This window comes from Ptychodera flava (assembly GCF_041260155.1).
Source record: "Ptychodera flava strain L36383 chromosome 3 unlocalized genomic scaffold, AS_Pfla_20210202 Scaffold_25__1_contigs__length_14229661_pilon, whole genome shotgun sequence".
NCBI classification, from domain to species: Eukaryota; Metazoa; Hemichordata; class Enteropneusta; family Ptychoderidae; genus Ptychodera; species Ptychodera flava.
This window is the reverse complement of record NW_027248279.1, coordinates 5,285,468-5,310,578: the sequence shown is the minus strand read 5'-3', so window position 1 is coordinate 5,310,578 and position 25,111 is coordinate 5,285,468. Positions and strand designations below refer to the sequence as shown.

General features: G+C 37.4%; 1 protein-coding gene across 1 annotated transcript; it reads right to left on the bottom strand.

Moving 5' to 3' along the window:
* Positions 1-414: 414 nt before the first annotated feature.
* LOC139125653 (restin homolog) lies at positions 415-24,943 on the bottom strand. Its single transcript, XM_070691751.1, has 10 exons — positions 24,709-24,943; positions 19,811-21,039; positions 18,736-19,227; positions 18,492-18,577; positions 18,201-18,264; positions 17,303-17,557; positions 15,823-16,674; positions 15,304-15,363; positions 14,792-14,857; positions 415-2,406 (listed from the first exon to the last, which is right to left on the bottom strand). The coding sequence occupies exons 2-10, from the start codon at positions 20,352-20,354 to the stop codon at positions 1,589-1,591; spliced, it is 3,237 nt and encodes a 1,078-aa protein (XP_070547852.1). The 5' UTR covers positions 20,355-21,039; positions 24,709-24,943; the 3' UTR covers positions 415-1,588.
* Between the last annotated feature and the right edge of the window lie 168 nt (positions 24,944-25,111).

Sequence of the window (25,111 nt, the reverse complement as noted above, 5' to 3'; positions counted from 1 at the left end):
TAGATAGTTGAGAGAGCTTCTCGACTGTCTCTGATTCTATACAATATCAATGAACATATTAAGTATTTCAGAATATACTTTTCGGCAGTGTCTTCTCATCTTATAAAAGGGAGTGACCTCAAAAGAGAATTTGCAGAAGAGACATCATAGTTTCTGTAGGTGCATTTGATACCAGCACTGTTGACTGATTGAAGATCGAAGGTAAAGATAATCTATGTAAAATATAGAGTCACGTTAGATTTTGTAACATGAGAGCATTATGCTAAGAGTATATACACCTCTGCATCTGAGACAAGTACAAAATCTACGAAGAAACCGATATAACTACGAATTTGTTAGTCTTTATGAATTACAGCAAAAGAGAAAATAATATGTTTTTATTAACTGTTAAAAAGAGGTCAATATTACAATGGAAAGAACGTATACATTTTCTTTCTTAAGTTGGCCAGAAAATGTGATAAACGTACAATACACCATACTTGTTAAAATAGAAGACTCAAGTGTTGAAGTGCATCGTTTCTGATTATACAATATACAAAGATTCCATAAAGTTTCGTTGCCGAGAAAATTTCTGGTAACTGATGCTATTGAACAGTAAACTAGTAGCGTTCAAAACCGCACTATGAGAATCTTGTGATAGCGCCCTCTTTTAAACGAAAGTAAATTCTGCACGATTTACGCCTTACGAAGGCGCTATGACTAATTAACACGCTACCGCTGCCCTAAATTGGGCTGCACTTGAATGATTGGTGATGGCCGTTGGCCGGGATGTACCGTCCTCCATTTACTTTCTGTAAACGTTATTGGAGTATACCGTCGACTTTCGATAAAAATATCTAATGTACATCATGCAGGAGTTATCACAGGATATACAGGTAATATTTTACAAGTACATTTCACTGACAAATGAACCGTAACGGTCGTTTGTCTCTGTGTAAATTGAGATCTGATGGTTGTCAGGACAGTCCAATACACAATGTCATCAAAATATTCCATTGTTGTGAGTTTTAAAATTATAATATCGCCGGTGTTTGTTTTCAATGAAACCGGTTAATCCTAACAAACTACTAAATCAATTTTTAGTCCGAAAACCATTTTGAGAATTTTAATGCTTGAATTTTAAGCATTGCATTTGCAAGAATCAATTGATTGTTTTCATTCATTCATTATGATTCATCAAAAGTTACTCATATTTTGTTCATAAAAAATTCTCAGAAATGTTTCACCCAAATTTTTAAAACTTGTTTTTAACCACCATTAACTTGTCCATCGACTTGTGAACAAGGAGTCTTAGTCCACACTTGATGTCTAAAATTTCTGGATTTGGAGAAAAATGGAGAAAACCTACTACCTACTTTACTTGAAATCAACAAAACAATCGATGACGTCACAGATACAAACCGTCCATTGCTTTCAATTTATTTTCAAAAATTTCCTGAATTTTTCCCCACATTTTTACAATGTGATCCGAATGCACATAAAGTTCGTTGTCGACTTGAGGACAAGGGATTTTTAGTCCACACTTCGGGTGTAGGATGTGAAAAATGTGTTAAAAATGGTGATAGTTTGATGAAATTGTAATGCATATCTATGTTGATACAGAGTATACAATGATTTGGTGGACCGACCGATAGGATGATGTCCGCACCCCTGTGATAGCAATTGTTGTTGTGATGTCATCATTGACTGCAATGAACTCCGGGTAATACACAATACCTTCAAATAATACACAAACCAATTGTCCATCAGATCTCAGTTTTACAATGCCATTACTCCCCCATGTACAAATATAAATATTGCCTTGTGAATCGACATCCAAGCCTTGCGGATCCTGTAAGCTATCATTGCGATATGAATTCAGAAAATTCAAATCAGAATCTAAAACATGAATGACATGTGAGTTGTAGTCTGACAAGAAGAGATGGTTGTTGCTAGTACCCATTACAGAGTGTGGATCACTGAATCGATCACTGACTCTTGTAACAAGTTTTCCATCTTTGATGTTGTATTTGATCAAACTTTTACCTTTGCTGTCAGTGACAAAAATAAATGCTGCCATTACAGTAATGTTGCTAACCTCAATGTCTGCACTTTGGGAAACAATTTGAATAATTTTTTTATTTTGGTCACAAATAATTATTTGGTTATTGGCGATGTCAGTGATAAAGAAGTGACCATCAGGGGATATGGCCACAGCATATGGCTTGAATTCTTTGTCAATCTGACCATCAAATGTGATAATTTCTATGGCCTCCTTATTCTTATTGAGTATTTGTATGCGATGGTTTTCTGTTTCACAGATCACAAGCTGATCTCCATGCCATGCCAGACCATGTGGTGAATTAAATTGTCCTGGCTCCATACCAGACTCCCAACTGCCCAACACCTGCTCTGTCCATTTGTGACCTGTAGAGTAAAGAAGAGGTCAAAGGTCAATGTTTATACACAGGTGTTGCAGGTAAGTTTTCATTTCTTGTACCAATGGAAATTACTGATGTGAACATTTTTTATTCATGGAAATTTGTCTAACTCTGTGAAAGCTCCATGAGGAAGATATTCCTTTCTATTGTGTAAACAAATGTCTGAATTTTTTACAATTATTAACCGTTAAATTGTCATATCAACAATTTCACAGGTTTCAGTTTTGTTCACAATTGTTTTAATTTCAAATCTCACAGGGCCTTAGCCTACAGTTCAGATGATTTAAATTGCAAAATTAAAAAAAAACTTAAGTAACTTCCATCACTTTGTTGTATAACTTTCACCGTTGTGTAATTAACTTACAGCATGGAGGACTGTAACACCTGATTTATTTAGAATAGTTGTATTTTTGACCAGATTATTTTAGCATTTAGCCTTGCCAAAGTGTGAGCATTTTATTAATTTGTTTAACTGACAAAATGAAAACACTGACTGATAATATTCCAACAGTTGTAAATAACATTCCAGTATCTAAGCTTCTTTTGTATGTATTTTTCAAAAATAATTTTGGCCAAATTGTTTCTCTTTCTGGCTGCCATACACACTTGTATTAAAAGTCAAATAAAGTGTAAACATATTGATATTTGTCACTTTTTACAAACTTTAATATCTTAGATTATTTAATCACATCTAGTGACCTCATGATTGCAGATTTTTTTGTACACCTCTGTTGTACCAAAAAGGTCAATATAACAATATTTGCACAAATTTTGTCTATTCTCAGTAACAATGCCCCTCCACTGTCTGTTATAGAAATAGTTCTAATATTTCATTTATTTATTTGCAGTCAGTTTTGTAGTGTACAGAGCTACATGTACCATTCCATATTCTGGATATAATGCTAGATTATACACATGTACCTCTCCCGTCAAGATGTGCTTACAGCAGGTATGTGTGAATTAGTTTTATCTGTCTTTGTTTTACATTTCACGAAAGGAGCCATCATTAATTATGACCTAGGGGTCGAAGGAATGTCATCCGAAACTCCGAAATTTCGAGTAACACCCCCCCCTCACCCCCCCCCCGCCAACAATGATGAATTTGAGTAACCCTCCTCTCTAACTCTGAAATTTTAACTGAACTCCCCTCTTAGGAAAGTTAAATTATATATTAATTTGTAAAATTTACAAAATACAGAGATAGTAAAGACTTTTTCAAATCCTGCTGTAACCTGCTAGATTATCATAATTATCTCATAAGAGTTGAAAAAGGTGAAACCATCAAAACGAAATTCAAAGTCACAATGAATACAGATATTAAAGCTCACAATATAACCAAATCTAACCATATAGTATATTGTTTAATTCGGATGGGTATCATGACAGGGTTTTCACTAGGATATCTGATTGGGCAGAATTTGAAAGTACAGGGGCAGAACACGCAAAAGGCTGAGGGGGAAAGATTTCGAGGGGCTTCCCGTATCTTACATGAACAATTGTTGAGATTTTGATATGTGCAATGGTGCAGTCTGGTGCAATCTGAGAGGTGTTTTAATTTGTTTTCTCGCTAAGTACAAAAGTGTTAGAACACCCCAAGGGGAGAGCACGAGAGGGGGTACCCCCTCCTGTATCGAAAATTTGAGAAATCGAAATGGAAAATCTGTGACCTTGTGTCATTTCTCCAGCCTGAATATGGTATATTTAACTGTCAAAATGGCTATTGAACTGAGGTAAATTAAAATATATGTTTCTGTGATAATTAAGGATGGATTCACAACAGTTGTTTTGTCGCAGATCCTGTCAAATTTTGAGAAATTGAGTGTGCAATGGTGCAGTCTAGTGCAATCTGAGAGGTATTTTTATTTGTCTCACCAGTAAAACTGTTACAACATTCCAAGGGGAGAGCACGAGAGAGAGGCTGTCCCCCATCTCGCATTGAAAATTTTGAGAAATTGATGCGTGCAATGGTATTGGAGACGTGTTTCAATTTATTTCGCACAATAATTGAGTAACCCCACCTTCTTCCTCTCCACATTTTGAGCAACCCTCCTTGAAGTTTTCAATTTTGAGTGACCCCCTCACATTCCTCCGATCCCCAGGCCGTAAATACTGACGGCTCCCTAAGTCATGAAAATGTAAATTAGCTTTGAACGTATTTACAAGAACAGATTCAAGAGACTAAATAAAATGAAAGGTGGCTGATAGAAATATGGAACTTACTTCAAGTGTTGTAGTGATGAATAGATGAATTTCTGACAAAAAAGTTTGATAAGTACCAGTATTGTGGAACTTTGTTATGAGACACATGATAAGCTCTCTTTAGTCTGCTATGAATACGGACTATAAAGTTAATGATAGTAGTAAAAAACTTTTCAAAGTAATATTCCAATTTGAGAATGCTGTATGACAGCAAAGTAACAAATCTGAGGAAGCTGTAGCATTGAAGGAATGCAACACATGGCATATTAAACAAAAGAAACAGTGCTGAGTATGTGTTTTAGAATATTGTCAGTAATGCTGTGCAATGAGGATGCTTTTACATGCTTCATATGACTGCACTTGAAGATTGTATTTCTATATACGGTATGTCCCAGGTAATATTTTAAGTATGATCAATCTACGAAATCATGGCCGACAAAAACAACTGGCTGTCAGCTAAAATTTGACAGCTGTGAAAATTTTTGCGCTAAGTTTAAACTTTGCACAAGATGAATGTGTTCGTACATGACTTTAAGCCCTCTATACATTATTTTTGCCACCAGTAAGTGTAACCAAAATTTTCTACATCTCTGCAAATAACATGTGATAAATAGATTACAAGTGGACATCTCGGTTGCTGTACTGAGGTCTCATTGTCATGTTGAACCAGGAGAACAGTGTCAGAGCAGAAATATCAATCAAATGGTTTCAAAATTACACTTTGGCAAATGTGATAACAGGGGTTTACCCTTGATAACTGTAACATGATACACAATGATCAACAAACTGTATTCAGAATCACATCATGACAATACATGTATTACACTGTCCGCGACCATCAATAAACAACACTTGTTTTGATCTTCCTTACAAAGACAATCACTGGATTTCTGATGTCCTCATGATTTAAATTTTGACGCTGATTGACCCCGCTCATGGCAATGGTTGATGATGCCAGTATTGTTGAAGGCACTTGTTTTACATAGAAATAATCCCTGGTAACTTCATTTTCCTGTGGGCAGGTCTATTGCCACAGAAAACAATGGATTGGGACAAACCATTATGATGAAGGGTGAAAACTATCCAAGAAGGACAAGAACCGTTTCTGTTTCTATGGTGAGTAACACTTGATTACGCTGGTGACACAAGGATATTCACAAAATACAAGTTTTAATGTCTGAGTGAAATTACATGGAAGGTATGGAAGGTTTTGTTTGAGTCATGCACAGCATCAGGGACGAACAGAAACATCGTGATGTGGATATAACTCACAATTTTTTTCAAAATAAAGTTATGATTAAACAGTACATTTGAATTCAAATTTTACACAAAAAGTTGACAAAAGTACCCTAAACATACAAAATGTGGCCATATCAGGTATGGCTCAAGCACTTCATATAAAGAACAAAAATTCAACCTGTGCAGTGACTGTAGTACACCAGAACTATTTCATATGAAATCATGGCCTTTAGACCGTTTAATTTGTTATCAGGATGTTGCGTCATATTGATTGGAGTAAGGAAAACACAAACTGACGTACTACAGTTCTTGTACACTAAAGCAATAATCAGAAACATCGAACAGCAGTATTGTATCTGTCATTTCAGATTCTTTGCGGAATGGCTGTCTTCTTTCCGTATTCTACAAAATATGGAAGTAGAGCTGAAGACAAAGATGATCATCTTGAATTTGTAAACTTTTGTGCACTTCGACATCAAAGCTTTAGTTGCCAAACGTTTATGTTTTGAACTATCATTCTAAAATTTCAACGGTTTCCGTTAGCCAAATACGAATCGGGAACCTGATGTAATGCAATATTTTTGGTCAATGGTATGTATTTGAGGTGACCTTTTATCATTAAAATGCAATTTTCCTGATATCGACATAATTTTAGAGTAATTTTATTCATTGAGTGAAAGTTCAAACGGTGTTGCATCCGACCGCGGTCAGTCTTTCTCGACCCTGGTTACTCGATGGCAACAATCGATTGTTTACACATTAATATTTTATTAATGCTTAGTTTTGAATAGCTGTTTTTGTGGAGATAAAATTAGCTCATCAGGAGGATTGTCTCACATCTATAAATGTGGCGATTTTCACAAGGATTTTCTTGTTTACTTTGGAATTGACAATCTTGGTAGCAGTGACATACCCAACTAACTATTGTCACAAATGTAGAAAGACACTAGGACGTTTGAAGGCGGCAACTTTGTCAGGAAAGACATGTAGCTCAAAGTTAGGACTTGCGGAGTGGTGCAAACATACAAGAACTGATGAGTGTAGTGTATGTGTCAGGTACAGTATGAGAGGAAGAAAGTCTAGTTAACAGAGATCGCCATATACTGCTTGCTCTAGGACTGCTGAAAATGATGTACAGCAAATATCTCTGCAATCAACCACTCTGTAGACAAGAATTTAGTTGAAAGTCTGGAGGGAGAAATCCAAAAGAAAGCTGTGAAATCTTTGAAAACCTCTGCTCACCATGGAAAGATTTTCCGAAAATTAAATACATCACATTTAGAGTGTCATTGAATGTGAGGAAGTTTGTAATGAACCTGAACAGCTTATCTATGGCGGTTATCACATGTTTTTGCTTCATGCATTTTACATTTATTAGGTACAAAGCTCTGCAGCATGTCCCATCTGCAGGCAAAAAATCTCAGGAGTAAGTATTTTGCCTATTCCAGCTAGTACACCTCATGAATTTACTGAGTGATTTCAAAATATCATGTGACTTCGCATGGAAAGGTTGCACGATAATTTTTCAACTTAGTAAGTTGAAGAACTATGCTAAGCATTGTCACATTCAGTCTGCCCCATACCAATATGTGAGAACACGATTATGCATGCCTACCATCACTGCAACAACCAGAAAAAAGGCCAACAGAAATTTCAACTGCAATTGTAGGGAGAGAGCCATTCCCACCTAAAGCTGTTCAAATATTGTTTGTCACACCTGATATTGAACAGACCCAAGGCTTTAAAGATCTGACAACAAAGTGTGTGAAAAGTAAGTTGGACCTGACAGATGACGGCAGGAATAGGAGCACCTGTGCAATTTAAAGCCCGAATTATGCATTATTTTCATGATTTTATTTTCAAACCAAAGTTGGTTCGTATAAATGAAAAAAAGGTATTACTGCTGGCTGATTTGCACCATGCCTACACTTTAACAACAGCCTAAGGTCTAAAGCCCTCACGGAAATGTACAAAAACAATATTTCCTGCAGATACATTTCGTGATCATACAATGGATAAGCATGATGCCATTTTCTTGAATACACAACACATGATGGCCAACATTTTGTTTTTGCAATCTTTAATTTCTCTGTCATATTATTAGTTTTTGAAAAATGCGGGAAATCTAATATGACGCTAAAACGTATGAATTTACATGTCACTTTCGTCACTTATGACAGTGTTCTACACTTATTCAGTCTTTAATGGGTCTTATTCAAAGAAAACTCTTGGAAAACTGAGGTTATTTGAGATCAGTTTATTACACATTCACAGCTATTGGGGCTTTAAACAAAAGTAGGTCAAATGTACCGTAAGTATGATTTTTATGTATCATCGGCAGTAATTTATATATTCTATATTAATGTAGTGACATTATGTGTAACACTTGTTCTTACATTGTCAATTTATTTGCATTGAAATCTATTCTGTGTAGGGTTTCAGAACTGTTAGGTCACTGGGTGTGATTTCTTTATCTTTTTATTTCTCTACAACCAGCTATTCCATATGACATATACCCCTCACCCTAAGACAAAGAACAGTGCTGCATCCTCCACAACAAAAAGAAGCAGAGCACAGTATGTGGCATCTTCGCTTGCCAAGGTCTCCGCTCCGGGCAGCTGGACGCTTCCCGAAATCAGACCTTGGCTGATAGACCCCCTAAATCGTGTTTTTTAAAGCGCCACCACACGACTGTATGTGACCAGTAAACAGCCAATCAGATAATCGGTTACTACGAATGTAGTAGTATAGGTCTTTTCCCACTTTTTTCTCGGCGTTACATTTACAAGTATTCGTGGTCGCTGTTTACATTTCATGCTACTGAAATCTACTGCTGAAATAACTGATCTGTTCAAAACGTCAAAACAAAGGCCCAGCCACCAGCGCGTCGTACCGCAAGATATTCCCCGCTGTCGCTCAACTTGTAAGGTGAAAACATCAACCCGCCAAACTCAAAAGATCGCGGCGCGAAATAGAAAAGTTCTACCCGCCGAAGTAAATCTGTTAAACCACCCCTCCAATTTTGACCTCAAAATTTCACGATAAACCCATTACTCAGACGTTGTTCAGACATTGTGGTCCTGTCAACTGGCGCGGCCGGCAGCTATTCTGTTGTTCATATCTTTGGAAAATAGTAAACATTGTGAGACGATGAACAGGATTTACCGGAACAGAACATCGACACGCCGCGGGAGAAACAACCAGAAACATGGCTCGAAAACATGGACTAGGACTTTATGAAATATGCTAGAACTGGAAATCAAAGAACCGGATTTTGTTTGGGTGTTGTTCAAAAAAAATTGACCTATTAATCACAGCAAGCAGTATACTCATCGGTGAATTTTTCATCGACTACAAGCGTCAGCAAGCAATATAAGCTTACTCATAGGTGAAATTTTCATAGTCTACAAGCGTCATTTTTTTCAAAGTCATCTTCTGCACTATCGCCATATTTATTCGTTCGATTTTTTTTCTTTGGGAGATATCTAACGCTTCACACGATACAAAGCGTTGCCATACATTTCGTAACCAACGATCACTGAAACGAAACTTTTCGCCACCTCTCTGAATGACGAGAAAATCGCCCGTAACTTTATCCCCACCGCGCAGTAAGATTTCCCCATGCATGACAATCAAATCCTGTATTAAACTCGGGCAAGATTGCCTTCCCACTCCTAAATCTCCGTTTGAGCCATTAGGGTGTCACAGGACGAAGGTAAACCAGAGACTTGGTTCAAGTCGGTGAATTTTCAAAAAATAAAATGATTTGTAAAAGTTCCTCGTGTAAAATTTGGTAGCGATCGAACGCGTTTTTATTTAGTCTGTACAGCCAGAGCAGTAGTGAGTTAGTTTGTGCCGGGTAAAACTCCCCTGTATCGCGTTCACCCCACTCAACGCGTTCACATAATCCTACTCACACATTTCACATGAAAAGAGAACACAGATCATTGCATTCCAGACGTTCACACAACTCACATGCTCACAATCACGCACTTGAACCAAGTCAAGTAAACCAGTAAGTAAATCGAGAGAAAAGCTGTGCACAAACAGTGCGGTGGTCGGCGTTTGGAAGGTAGGCGTGGTTTTCTCTTTGAGTGTAACGCATGCTCTGATTGGTCCGCCTGATTTTCTAATTCCATCAAACTCCTTAACTCAAAATAGTGGGGGTATCCTGCATGGCGTGGTTTGTGGAAGACTCCTGTCTGGCTAACGAGCCGTGCGAGTGGACGATGAGTATGTGGAAGCTCACAGGAAGGTGTTGAGTGGAAAAGATGAGCTATCAAACAAAACACAACTGCAGACTGAATGGAGGAGAGTAAATAAAATTCTGAGCACAGTGCAGCGCAATGATACCATAATTAATCCCTCCACGTGCTTGACTCATTGTCAAAACAGACCTTTCAATTGCCTGGAACAGGTTGACAAAATGGCAGAGGTTTGAATTTTAGATACAATAAACTACATTTCCTAAATCTAAGAGGGCAAATCAGTTAAATTAAAGTTTGTTACATCTATGTTACAGATATCCTGATCCTCAAGTACATTATCATCAGTAATTAGGATGATCACTGTCATTATAATAATTGTGTTTTGTACATGTCAAATGCGCCACTGTATATGTGTTTATTGTATTGATAGATGGTTGGAAAAATTGAAAGTGAAATTTCCGGTGAGAGTTAGGACAGGGATGAAGCCAATAGTTAACTTGCAGAAACTGAAGTGTCAGCCAAGAGCCTGCTCCTTCAATTTTTCTGTGAAAAATCCAGTCACTGGAAAACTTGGTACTGAATATGACAGACACCATGGCAAGCATTAACACCAACTTGGAATATAATCTGTCACAGGTACCTCAGGAACTAGAAAGGTAATAATGATTGTGACTGTAATATAATTCTTTTGGGATTTTTGGGCCACTGAATACCCCAAATTCTGGAGAAAACCTTTTGTTAATGAACTAGAATTCAGAGATATTCAACAATGAACCCTCATTTTGATCCTCCACAGCTGAACACACCTCTGTACCCATCAACGCCATCCCCTCCGTTCTCTGACTCTCTCTGACTCTCTCTCTCTCTCTCTCTCTCTCTCTCTCTCTCTCTCTCTCTGACTCTCTCTGACTCTCTCTCTCTCTGACTCTCTCTTTCTCTCTCGCTCTCTCTCACAGAGTATTTCATGCATAAATACAGACATTGCATAAATGCACACACAAGTACATGATATATAAAATTGTATAGCATTCAGTCATGCAAACTCTAGCAAATACAGTCATTTTATACATTAAATGTTTATTTTATTGATGCTGTTACTTGAAACTGTAGATGTCACACCGCCAATGGTTGAACGTACTTGAAGATAGATACCTGCATGTTTTATTTTACCCGGAAGCTTATAGTGACTACGCAATACTAGTCTGGTAGAACACATTTTACCTTTATCTGCTTTAAATGATCATCAAGTGTATTATATAATTAGGCAAATCAATTAAACTTTCATCATAAACAGACTTACATTTTGTTGTCTTGTGTTAACTTGTGTTTCATCAGAGAATATTAATAAAGGTGTATGTAATGAGTGACTACATAACTAAAACTTTATTGAGTGTACCAAGGAGCAAGTGCTTGCCACTTGGTAAGTGTAAGAAATACACTGTATGAATTCTGTTAATAATCATTGTTGTGTTTCAGTGTTCTCTGGTGTTATTTCCGTGAAATTGTTCACTTTTACATTATGATACATGGAAGATACCCATTGTTAATTTAATCAGATTCATCTGCCTTTTATCCAAGGTAGGAATTTAATATTGTCTCTAGTGTCTGACAACAAAGGAAATTGGAGAGGCACCGTGTGCCAGTGGTTAGGGTACCCAGGTCTCACCCTCAGAGGATGGTGAGTTTAAGACCTGGTAAGTCCAGAGTAATTGACTTACTGTAGGATGGGGAGTTCGAGACTCTAAGCACAGTGTTGTGCCCTTGAGAAAGGCACTTTTTTCTTTATTGCTCTATTTGACAATGAGTAACGGGTACCTCATCCTGTAATTGAGTCAGTCCAGCGTAACAGACTCCCTGTCAGAGGATGGTGAATTTGAGACTCCAGCATGGTGTTGTGCCCTTGGGCAAGGCATTTTTCCTCATTGCCCAAATGGTAGTGGGTTATGGGTACCTACTCTTGTAATAATGCCTGTTGGATGATGGATTGAATTACAAAAATAAAAATAAATAAATAAAATGATTAAATTTGTTCCCTAGTCTAAAGACAGACACCATTTGAGACCAGGACTTTGGAATCAATCATCACTGACCATGACAAATTTAACAAAGACGGAGGTGTATTGAAGAAGGAAAGGAGTACCACAACTGTAATCACAGCTGGCCTTCCATAGGAATTCCTGATAGTAACGTAGAAAGGGTGAGTGTCAATTTATGCCATAGTGTAGATGAAATATTTAGGCAATGAAGTGAACGTCATATGAGGTTAACTCGGACATTGGCGCCGCACATCGCCCTCCGCTTCGCGACGGGCGATACGCTGCGCCAATGTCCTCGTGCATCCTTTGCGGTATTTTCGTAATAACCTTATTATTATACATCTTACATTCCTGATCGGGGCATCAAAATGTCGGAGTAGTGGCCGTTTTCGTGCAATGTAAACAATTTTTTCTTCCGATTTTATCGTGCCAGTGTGGAACGCTACCTCGGACGCGCTTCTGCAAGTTATGGAGTGTGTGAACTACACACACACACGTACGTACAGAGCGCGCGAGAGACTTGTCCTGGCACTCGTCCAAGGGGTCCCTTGAAACTGTTCTACAGTGAACGCGCATCTACAGCCGCAGGGGATGGGGCGCCTTGAAACCGTACGTGTTAGGGAATGGGCGCGCGTTCCGTACGCCTTTTTAGCGCACGCTAAATTCTATTGTTCTCGATGGTAGATGTATAATAATTATGTTTATTTCATGCGACAGATTCTGCCATGATGCACTGTATAGGAGGGGGTGGCACTTGTTCAGAGAAGTGGCAGGGGTGTGCGGCTACAGGTATAAAACCAAGGCCCATTTTAGACCTAAAATCTCATTATTTAGGACCCCATTATAGCGTCAAAATTTGCAAAATTATAGGGTAAAAAGCAAGCATTTGCATGACCGAGTTACTGGTAAAGCCTACTACTATATAACATTTAGGGCGATGTTGTTGCTGGCCAAACCATGACATCATGAAATACTAAAAATTTTGGTGAAAGAAAATGCCTTTCACCCTCACCAAATTTTGGTCCAGCTTCTGAAAATAATCAGTTATCTGCAGTTACAGTCTGTTGACATTTGCTCTGGATAAATCATGGGGTCTCTCTAATGGTTCCCCACAGAAAAGATATCATGGTTATTGAGTGCAGCTCAGAACCCTGCTAGTGAGACGGGAACAGATGGTTGAATCTGTTCTTGTGTGGCACTCAAAAATCAACCCCGTTTTAGACCTCGGTTTACACAATTTGATACCCCAATTTTAGACCAAGTTGCTGAAATAACCGACCCCATGGGCAGCATGTATGCATATTGGCGTAATGGAAGTGTCCCCATTTAGTACACTGAACAAAAAATCCCAGGCATTGTTATTTATAAGGATATACCAGTAGTGGTGCCATAAATGTAATGTTTGATGTTTCTGGATTGAGCAAAAATTGCTAACTTACACAGTTAATATATAAGTGTCAAGATCAATAATCAGTAAAAATGTCAGAATCAATATATTGACTCATCTGTCGAGAAATCTGGTTAATTTCACAAAGCATCAGTCTCTGCAATTATTGCTCTTTGACTTTTTAACTGTCCTTTTGTCTTGGTTTGGTCAAAGACCAGTGTATGTGAGTGTTGGTGTGGGTAACGTCGCAATGTAGCTAGGCAATTCTCTTCTCAAGACGGTCACTGTAAAATGATATTTGCATGCTACAAGTTCAGTATCCAGTAGGATATGAAAATTGATATTCTCTTTTAAAAGTATAAAACATCATGAATAAATGAAGTAGCTCAAATGACAAATCCACGTTCTAGGCTTGCTTTATAGATCTTTATCTGCAAAGATAGTCTGATGACCAACTTTTTTTTACTTCATCATTTTTGTACACAATAAATAGCCATCAATATATACAAAGCAGAGAAAATGCGTGGTTGGTGGTAAGAAAATATATGAAATAAAAATATAAATCATTTGATGTTTGTGAGTTTTTGTCCTAGTAAACATAAAATGCAAACCCTAATGTTTGATATATTATGTATGGTGGAGTACTGGTATTAGGTTTTCATAAACTAATACAATGATGGCTGAAATAAGTAGATTGTTATTAAAACATTGGCATATGCATCATATGAGATGAATTTCATCAACCCAAATAACTTTAAAAATCAAGAGAAAAGCTACAAGCACAGTTGTCGTCACGCTGTGCTGTGATTGTACGCTGTGATTGTCGATAAACATTAAATATAACCCACAAACCCTGCGACGGCAGAAGTTTTCAAAATGGCTGAAGACAGCTTCGCTCGAAGCAAAATTGAAGCAGCCCTCATAGATGTGACAGCTACTGAAGATCCAAGGTCCTGTAATTGCAGTGGGGTTTGGTCACATTACAGATGATGGGGAGCATGTCTATGAAAAGTGTTCGACAAGTTCTGCAAATGGCATGCACTTGGGAAAAGCGATGACCGTGTTCCAATATAGCTGTACAGGTTATGTCTCTGTGTCACTCTCTGGTAATAGCTTGTCAATGCGACGGACTGCAAACAGCTTTTTTCTCAAATTTTAACGGCACATATCAGCGATGTTAAGCGCCTGTAGTGCTTACCAACTTGGCCGTAGATGTAACAAGGGGGACTTCCCCGCGAAAAAGTGCAGAGTGACGACAACAGCACTTTAAGTCATGACATATTGGATTCTTCATACACTCACCTCCATATCTCTCATCAAGCTTCCATTTCTTACCAATATAGCGTTTGGTTCCAATCGGCTTTGGTCCTGTGTTAGATGCAATTGATCCAACAAAAGAATTATTTTTTGTGTATTCAAGATATAGTTACAGAATTCTGATGTGATTTTGATGGGTTAATTTATAACTTGTGTAACTTCTTAAAGAAATCATTTGCCTAACTTTATGTATTTTACAAGACATTTGCAACAGCTATTCTTTTGACAGATTGTATCTCAGTGCTGGCCGTGTACTTTGTGTAAATGTGTATTTAATGATGTGAAAATGGAACAGTGAAGACATTTAGCATTTTCATATTGGCTAATTTCTAATTTTCATAGTTTAATATCTTGACCTAACTATCATGTGTTATCAATTAAACTGTCAAACAAACACTGTAATTCCAAAGAACATGCCAATAAAAATATTTGCAGATTGATAAGTCGTAGTCATTAGTTTCTTGAAAGAGGGAAGTGATAAATAATGATATATTTACCTGAATCTCCAGTGACAAACTTTCTAAGTCTGCTGAACACACCACCAGAATCACTGTCTTCTGCAATTGAATGCATACATGTAAGCTGTAAGCTAATGAATTAATCACTTACATGTCTCCTTCGGATTGCTTTATTAAGAATATATCCTCATTTTGCAAACTTTAATGGTTCATTTGATCAACAAAGTTGTTTGTTGATGTAGTTTTCCTTTACTTGTTGACATCAGTATGAAGGTGAACACTACTTCTAAAGGCAATTTACGCATCTCATTACACTGAAAGGAAATTTGGAAAATTATGTCGGTTTGCATGGGCATAAACAACATTTTACGGGAGTGTTGCTTTTAATGCTCACTTGCTTACATATGAGGTAAGAGCCCTTGCCTAATTAACTGATAACTGCATCGAATATTTCAAAATTTTTCTTTCTGATGACAATTGTTGGTATGCAATTCACTTTTGGACTGAATCAGTGAGTGGAAAGCCCTATTGATAGAAATTAAAGCAGTATTTGTTTACCTTTCACATCCTTTTCTAGTTTACTTGCCTCTGTACCCGCTGCCTGTGGTAGACTTTTCTCTTTCTTCTCTCTGTCAAGCTCCTCTTGTATCTCATCCTTTTCCTGTACAGCTATCTCTAACTGGTCTATCAGTTGTGCAACTTCTTTCTTTGTTTTGTCTAGTTGATCTTTCAGTGTGTCACTTTCTAAAGCCTTATTTTCTGCATCTGACAGTTTTGCCTGCATCTTAGTCACTAAATCCTTGCTTTGACCAAGTTCTGTTTCTGCATTTGACAGTTGTGCCTTCATTTTTATCATTAAATCACTGCTTTGAGCAAGTTTTGTTTCTAGATTCTGTATTTTCTTTTTAAGAGATGCTATTTCAATGACTTTCTCTGATGCTATTTTCTCAACCTTAGCTAACTCTTCAAGTCTTTCCTGACTCAGTTTATCTGACACTGACTTTCCTTCTTTCACTTGATCTAGCTGAGTTTTAAAAAGCGTGGCTTCTTGCTTAGCTTGTTCGCATTGCTTTTCTACCTCATTCCTTTCCTTGAAAGTGTTATCTAACTCATCTTTCAGATACTTCACTTCCTTTATAGCTCTATCTAACTCCTTCAGTGTTTTCTTATGCTGTTCTTCTAACGAATATTTTTCTTCTCTCTCTTTATCTGGCTGAGCTTTCACAACTTGCGTTTGCCTATACCTCTGTGTGCCTATTTCTTCTAAATCTAGAAAGTACAAATCACAATAGCTACCAACTTTTGAATGACTGGTATCAAACAGCAATAAGCCTCTAACAAGTAAACTTCTGTCTGTGGTTGTTGTTGCTGAAACTTTAGTGCCGTGTTTTTCAAATTGTGCATCTAGGGCTGTTGAAGAAGTGAAAACGTATTATGCTATAAAGTTAATAATGTGATCATAATTGATACTTTAAAAATATGTTCACACAACTTTCACCCTGTTCTATTTCTTTTAAAACAACACTCTTCTAATCATATAAAAAAAACTTTACCACTGTACATAGAGCTGATAACAATGAAAGATACCAATGTCCTAATAATGGCACTCTTTACAAGTTATGCAGTATATTGTACCATCGTAGTGTGATTTTGCTGAATGTCAGTTTACATTATCAAACTATTATGGATAATTTATCACAATTGTGTTTAGCTGTAACAAGAATCCTTCATGTTGTTCTTGACAACGGAAATCGTGCATAGTAAAAAATGTAACTTCTGTGACAAAAATGAGTATATTGAGCATGAAAATCCCATATTCATTTTATGAGCAGAATATTGGATATTTAATATATTTCAGAGACGGACAAAAAGAAGAAAAGTTATGAAACGGACTATCACTCACATTTTCTAGTAAGTAAGCATTATCTTTCAGGCAAACTATGATAAGAATAAAGACAAGGCTACTTAAAGTAATCAAAATTTAGCTCTCTGTACTGCAAGAAGTACAAGAAGTGGAAACGTTTAGATATCACTTTACCTTCTGTTATCAGTTGCCCATCTTCCCTGTCAGTGACCAGGAATGCCCTTATTCCCAACAAAGATAATATCTCCTGCTTAGCTAACAGGATATGCCGGATCTCTTCTGTTATTTCCACTGGTGCTTGTATGACATCACAAGTGATGTGTTTGATGTCTGTTGAGTTACCAATATTGAGAATTTGTGCCAACCACTTTGTTGTCACTGGCTCATTCTGTAGTACTCGGTCGAGTTTGAAAAGTATCAGTGTCCTAGCTACAAAATGAAAAATCAACCACTAATGGATCAGCCAAATGAAATATATACCCGTATTAATATGAATGGAAACAACTGCAATGTATTGGTTCTGAGAAGGAAGGGAGTGAAATGAAAAAAGCATTTGGTCGTCTAAATGATTCCAGCAGAAATGGTAGTGCACGACATCCAAGTACCGACGGGATATTTTAATTGATGAGCCTCTTGAAATGTATATCAATATTAATATGAATGGAAACAACTGCACTGTAGTGGTTCTGAGAAGGAATGGAGTGAAATGAAAAATGCATTTGGCTGACAAAATGATTTCTATTACAGGAAATAAAGTGAATGTGGAACAGCATTTGGAAGTGTGGCATCTACTGCATGTTGGAGTTGAATTAAAGTATTTGCTTATTATTTGAATGAAGATTAAAAAGCCTTAAAGCTAGCAGAAATTGTAGATACGTGTGCCATTCGAATACCAACGGAATGTTTTCAGTTTTCTATGATGAAATTTTCTTTCATTCCAAAATCATTGCATTTGACCTCATAATTCATAAGGTCGATTAAGATAAATATGTGTGAGGCAATGTTACCCTCTTAAAGACTGCAACCAATGAGTATGGCAAAAAGAGTAGCATGGTGGCATAGGTTACATTACCTAGTGGAATCCTGTCTTCAATGTTAGTTTTTGCTTTGTTGGAGGGTAGAGATTGCTGTTCCACCTGAAGAAAAGCAAATTCCAATAAATATAACTGAACTCTTCAACTATGATCTGTTTTGTTTGTTTTTTTTCTGGTGACAATAAACCAAACACTGCTCAATGAGATATCTTTGGCATCTAGTCAGATATTTGTAGGCAACCTTGTCGCCTGCATACTATGATAACTTAATTTGATCGCTTAAATATAGTTCTCTATTTTATTGTGCTACCCTGTAAAGACTACTTTACCAGGAGGCTTGACTCAGGTCGTTTTAAGAATCCGTATCCATTTTCATCACCAACATGCCTCAAGAAGTCAGATATGCCTCCATCTCCTGTAGTACAAAGAAAAAACTTGGATTCATGCAATTGTATTATAAACAGTTGATCATATTTATCACATGCTGGATTAATACCTTCATGAAGATTAGCAGATTGTAGCTGAAGTTTCTGGTTATCTGTTTATAACTAATACAAATGTGAAGAAACTCACGTTTAATGAAGAAAGCGTCAAGTTCATCAAACTTCTTCTCGTCATATGTGACTTGCAGTTTCAGGGGTAAGTTCACTTTTGCAGCAATCTCTCTCATCTCATCTGTTATCAACCATGGTTCGTATAACTCAGCAAATCTCCCAGTCTGAACACTTGACTTGAATCTGTAAAGACCTAAAATACTGAGGAAGTTAAGTAACATTCTAAGAGAACCGTCTGTGATCTTTGTCACCTGATTCACTCCAACATTTGCATCACAGCAGAGTCTCTTCAGCTCCTCAATCCCATCTTCTATTATTTGATCAGCTTTTCTCTTCAAGGTTTGTTTGCACCTCAGAAGACTTTCAGTTATTTTCTGAATCTCCTGTGTCAATGCATCGAGTGTAGTCTGATCATCTGGTCGTTGCCTTAGCACCATTTCCCGTTGTTCTCTTAGCTCTTTCAAGCGCTGCTTCCACGGTTGGGCATTTAGTTCGATGGTTACAGCAAAATCTAGTTGACACAAAGAAATAACTGTTTGTCACATTATTTACCTTCTCTCTGATTAATACTATCTGAATGAAAAAATTGCATATTGTCTTTTCTTTCGTTGGGCACTTTTTAAAGTGTTTTTATTGTTAAATTTAACTTTGTTCATTTTAACTGGGCAATGTGAAGAATCTTGCGAATGAATGGGGAAACAACCCATTTCAGATTAATGCTACCTGGCCAGTCACTTGAAATATGGAATATCTATTCACATATACTCCTTATGTTTAGTTAAATGTGGCCAGGGATATTGCATGCAACTTGAACTGTAAATGTATTGAGCTGAACATAAACATATTATAACGTGAAAAAGATAATAACAACAAAGTCATAACATCATTTTGAGTAATAGCAGCGTTAATAATAACACGACAAGTGCCAGCTAGCTTATGATGCTAAATTAGTCAGTAAGTTATCAATATTGCTGTGCTGTGCTATGACAACGTATTTACATGGGAGATATATGGTATTTACACATTGACGACGTTATTAATTGACTACGAAATATGTATAGTTTCTCACTCATAATTTCTTTAAATATACTTACCTTCACTCGGTTCCATCTTTTCTGTGAACAAAGCAGCAAATCTATCATAGCTCTCGTCAACCTCTTTACACTTTAAGTATGCTTTCTTGAGGTCATTCGCCCATTTCAGTGCGGTATCAGTATCTTCTATCGCTGCCATCACTTTGTCATGCCACTCTTGTTCACTTCTCACTAGAAAGAGGTCTTTGTACGCTTTTAAGTATTTGGTGACGAAATTCCCTAACTGAGAGTCTCTGTCAGCGTACGTTGGTAATCCAGCTGCAATGGTCTCCAACCCATAGAAGCCAAAGTCTGAATGAGGCGAACCAATGATACAGAGGTGAGATTGTTGAAGATGGGTTAATAGTTGTATGATTGTAGCTGTCGACTTAAGGTTAGCTAATTTGAAGCCACAGAGAGTTAACTCTTTCAGATCCTTTTCCCTTTTATCAATGGACTCTTTTGGAACGTCAAGAATATTCCATTTTATGGAATGACCACACACTTCTTTCTGAGCTGCTGCAACCTCACCAAGTACGGATGCGATCTTGCCGTAGTCACTCATAATATCAGCATGGCTGTCAACATCTCCATACGACAATATGATATGCTGTTGGATATTTTCCTGAAGTTTGATAGTTTGTTTCTGGAAGCATTCTCAACTTTTGGCAGAAGTTCAATGTGGGGGATTGCCCAGTCAGGAATTGCCCTGTATGCATTCTCAAAGTAAGCATGCATACTTGGACCAATGGACACCATGGCATCGGCTTCCTGGCAATGTCTAGCATGTCTCCTTCTAGTTTACCTTGTTGTTCACTTGTCATGTTGGCATGGTAATCAGGATGAATTGCGTTGATCTGGTACAGCTTAGCTTGGGGAAATAGACTCTGGCGGACATTAGCAGCAGCTTTAGCCGTCATTGGAGCATAACCAATCACATATAGGATGTTCGGTAGATCTTTCAGTTGGGGGTAGTAACCACCTGGGTAAGACAGCCACAGGATTTTTATTGGATCATCCTCAGGATCAAGGTGTTCTGCTCTTCTAGCAGGGACCAAGGTAATGCCAGCCCTTTCTGCATCCTTCTTCTGAGTTTCACTTATAGTGACATCAAGTACGGTGGCATAGAACTTACCGCCTTTGCCCTTTTTTCTGGCTACAATTTGCATTAGATTTCTGTGAAATTCTGCAAAACCATATCTCTCAATGTCCCATTTGTCACATATGACCAGTACTCCTAGCACATCTGCCTGTAAAAGAGAAACGGCACCTTTTAAATAAGTAGAAACCAATAAAAAAAATTGGGCGAAATGCGAGTGTTTTATTTCTCGTTCACTCATTTGGGCACGGATTTGGGGCCTTCAAAATAGGCGGAAGCGACATAACGACCCAGAGAAGGACTTTCGGCTAATTGGTGAAAGTTCACGGCCAAAAGTAATTCAGCATGACATGAAGCCACACGTCAAGTATTTCAAAAGGAACACGAAAGTAATGAAATCCCAATGGCTTGAGGTAGAGACACAACTGCATTTCCTTGTTCAAATGTCCATAAATTGAGCGATTACGGAATGATTTTTAACTTTTCTGTCAAAGAACCGTCATCAGCCCACACACCGATTTATTAGAATGAAAGTAGCTACAGGAATAAAAGTATACATGATTACTATCAGCGTCGTTTTCTGGATGCTTGCTGATCACACGTTATTCAGCCATGAAAATTGGGGAAGGTCATTCTTTTGAAGTGTCACTATTGTTCATTCCAGGACCTTAGGGTGCAAAGGGTTAATCAATAAAATCAGATGAAAATTTGGGGTGGTTACATTTTCCAATCGATGAACTAGTTGGGGGTCACTATTTTGAAACGTAATTGGAGGGGGTCGCTTTTTACATTTCATTTGTAGTTTAAGTTCCACCGGACTCGCCCCCCACCCCACCCCCACCCCGCCCAGTAAAAATGAATGCTCCCGTACTATGTTCACACTTGAAATGCGTGAATACGGAAGATTTTTCCGATAATCGCAGTTTCTGAAACTTTTTTGACATCAAAACAGTGCGTTTGGAATTAATCAAATAATCGCGATGTCAGAATTACCAGCGAAAAAATATTATTTGAAGGGCACCTTTTTTTTCAAAGCGACGTGAAAAATTATGCAACTTATAAACAAGTGACAATACTTTAATTAGATCGTGTGTAAAAGGTACGCTTTGCCTGCAGAGGAAGTCCATCAAATGTTTAAATCAACTGTCGACCAGATTTTTTACTTCTGGTCAACAAAACGGAAAGGAATTATATTGTTTTTTATAATTATGTGATGATAAGAAAATAGTATCTGTTCAAATGTCCAATGTTGTCAGAAACAGTACCAACCACTCATTTATTCGAAATTCATCTCTCTCTATCTCTCTCTCTCTCTCTCTCTCTCTATCTCTCTCTCTCTCTCTCTCTCTCTCTCTCTCTCTCTCTCTCTCTCTCTCTCTCTCTCTCGCTCTCTCGCTCGCTGATAGTGCTACCATTAGAGAATTTACGAGTGTTTGGGAGAAAATAACTCTGGCATTTTCTTCGGCCTCAATTATCGGTAGCTCAGCTTGATTGTAGTTATAATTCCGGTACATAGACAGGCTTCTTTCCAATCTTGGCAACGCACAGCAAAGATATCAAAGATCGACATGTGTTAGGTGATAAGAATTTGTTTTCGTTACAATGGAGGTGACGTATGAATCAGAATATAATCTAGGGCTATAACTTTTAGGGATATTTGAACAGTCTTATATAATCTTGTTTCCTAAATATAATTATCATTGACTTGATCATTGCGTATCCCTTCACGATACTTTGTCGTAGGTATAGTTCAGACTATAACTTAAGAAGTATTATTTTGACCTCGACACCAAAAGAGAATTATTTTGATTGAATCTTTTTCAGTCTTACAGTTCTCAATATGGTGCTGACTTACTGACCATGTTCCGTCAAACCTGTTCGACAGGTCATATGTCATGACACTCATAAATTATCCGAGGTTCCAGCCGGTACTCTGTCGAAATAAAGGATTCATATCCGCATCGTATAAAATATTTGTGTTGCAGCTACAGTTTGACCCAGAAAATCCTTACTATTTTAGCCAGTTGTCTCACTTCTTGCCTAGATCGTTTTGCTTCAAAAAGACATGAGCACTAATCGAATTAATCGTTTAAACCTTGGCAACACAAGAGAGTTCGTAAGCAGACAAGTAGCTACTCCTCTCTAAGTAATGACTACGTTCTTGTTTCACTCTTGATGAAGTTTTTGTTCAAGACTCATTTTCAGAAGTACAAAATATCGACCGTAAACAAAACACTGAACAACAGAGACAGCTAAACACTTGAACGATAGATCATTTGATACTTATCGACATGTTTTCATGCTGACGTCATACTTCATGCCCCTGGCCAACAATAGGCTGTTTGCCATACTGCTCGATTACTTGGGTCATATATCTAACTGACAAGCTCCACCTTCTCGCATGCTACAATTTTGAGATATTTTGAGTAAACTATATATTTGCCAAGGTATTTTTGGGTCTGGTTGTGATGTATGTGGTCCAGCGATACAAACCGATTGTCACTGTTTCTTGTTTAGCAGAGGTGCCTGTACGTGTATCAGCGTCGGTCTGAGGTTTTACTATGCTGCCAACGCAAAAATCATACGTGTATAAACATGTCTATCGCGCATTCTATTTCGCAAATACTTCTGTTCATGATATGAGTTTTTAATACTAGTAATAATTCAGGTATGCAACAGAGGATGTCGTCCTCTCAGAACGTCGTGCTTATACATCTGAATTTAAGTTTAAAGGCGCCCTTCTCAATCCCTGGTTCTCGCATTAGCGAATGTGTCAACAGCCCATTAACCGTTTGTCATTCTTTTGTTTTCCATTGAATATTTTATCAAGTAAATAATATTATTATTAGATAAATCTGATAATTGAGTGGGGGCTTTAATTTTTCTCAGTGGTAAATATAATAAATAAGTGGACCAAACAGGTCATGCTGTTAATGAGTGTTCCCCTTGAGTTTATGATTACACTATTGTCTCGGTTTAGAAAATTTATGTCATGCTTTATCGGGTTTTGCAGATATGTAGTAACTTGTTAAGTATGCTAACCATCATAAATGCTAACACCTGGAAGGAATGGAAACCAATGACTTTCATGAAAAATATTTTCGGTAGACATTGATACTATCGTTCAAAACGCTAACTAGTATAATCACCTTTTTAAATATAGTTATGTATATCATGCTTCAGTCACCTTCAAGTCGTCAATGTCTTGTTTTTGGTCTTATGCCTGATTTTGTCATAATTGCTCTCTGTTTGTTTAATGCACTTATATCGGCGCTAATGGTCAGGTATGTTGTTAAATTAATTAAAAAACTTCATAATGTAATTAGCGAACACTATAGTAACAGAAGTAATCGTTCTTGTTGTACTTCCTGTTTCGTAGTGAGTTATCTGTACATAATATAAGTACGCTTTTAGTCTACTCAACTATTTACTTCATTGACCGTCTGACCTAATATGAAGAAAGAAAGCAAAAACAAAAACAAAAATTTTAGGGAAAATTTTAAACTCACTCACTGATGTATTCATAAATCTTAATAATTTCATAAGGATATGACAGTGGAAAGGGTTGAAAGTGTAGGATACTGGCGACATCTTAAGTGGAAGGAAACCGACGTGTTATATTGGCAGTTCACAAGTCTTACTCCAAATATCTGTCCATTTTTACATTCAAATGACTGATTTGTCATTAAATATTACGTTAACCACTCCGTTGAAGTAGAAGAGAACTGTTTGTACGAACAAAAATGGCGGCCTGCTTTTATCTCGAACACATCTAGAACATTGACAGGCCACTGCCAGCACCATAGAAATCAGTGCTCACCTTCTCTTCGACTTTTACAGGTTCCATGCTTGAACTTTAGTGACAAGACACACGGAGAGAAGCGATATAACAAAGGCAATATTGTAGTTGAAGGAAATAATTGGTCAGTCTGTGAACGGTAAGCTTAGTTCGTCAAAGTGGTACGATGCAAGGGTAAAGTCCAAACATGCTGAGTTGAAGTTCCACCTACTCAGGGCATTCCATTAATACATGTTACCGGGCATTTCATGTTACTCCCTGTTGAAATTGTGTATCCCGGACATTGAGGTAGAAATAGTCGCAGTGTAGATTTTATTTTGCGATCGCACTAAACAATTGATTCTATTGACAGACTATCATAAGTTCACATTGATTTTGTCACATATACATTGAACTGAACTCTGAGAAACTGATTGGAAACTAC

Bases quoted from the DNA above. Each gene is read 5' to 3' on its own strand.
- LOC139125653 (XM_070691751.1), bottom strand. From the start codon at position 20,354: ATGAGTGACTACGGCAAGATCGCATCCGTACTTGGTGAGGTTGCAGCA. The intron at 17,558-18,200 runs GTAATGTAACCT...TTCATTTTGTAG, and splicing joins TGAAGACAGGATTCCACTAG to CTAGGACACTGATACTTTTC. The intron at 2,407-14,791 runs GTGAGTGTATGA...TTTACTCTACAG, and splicing joins GCTTGATGAGAGATATGGAG to GTCACAAATGGACAGAGCAG.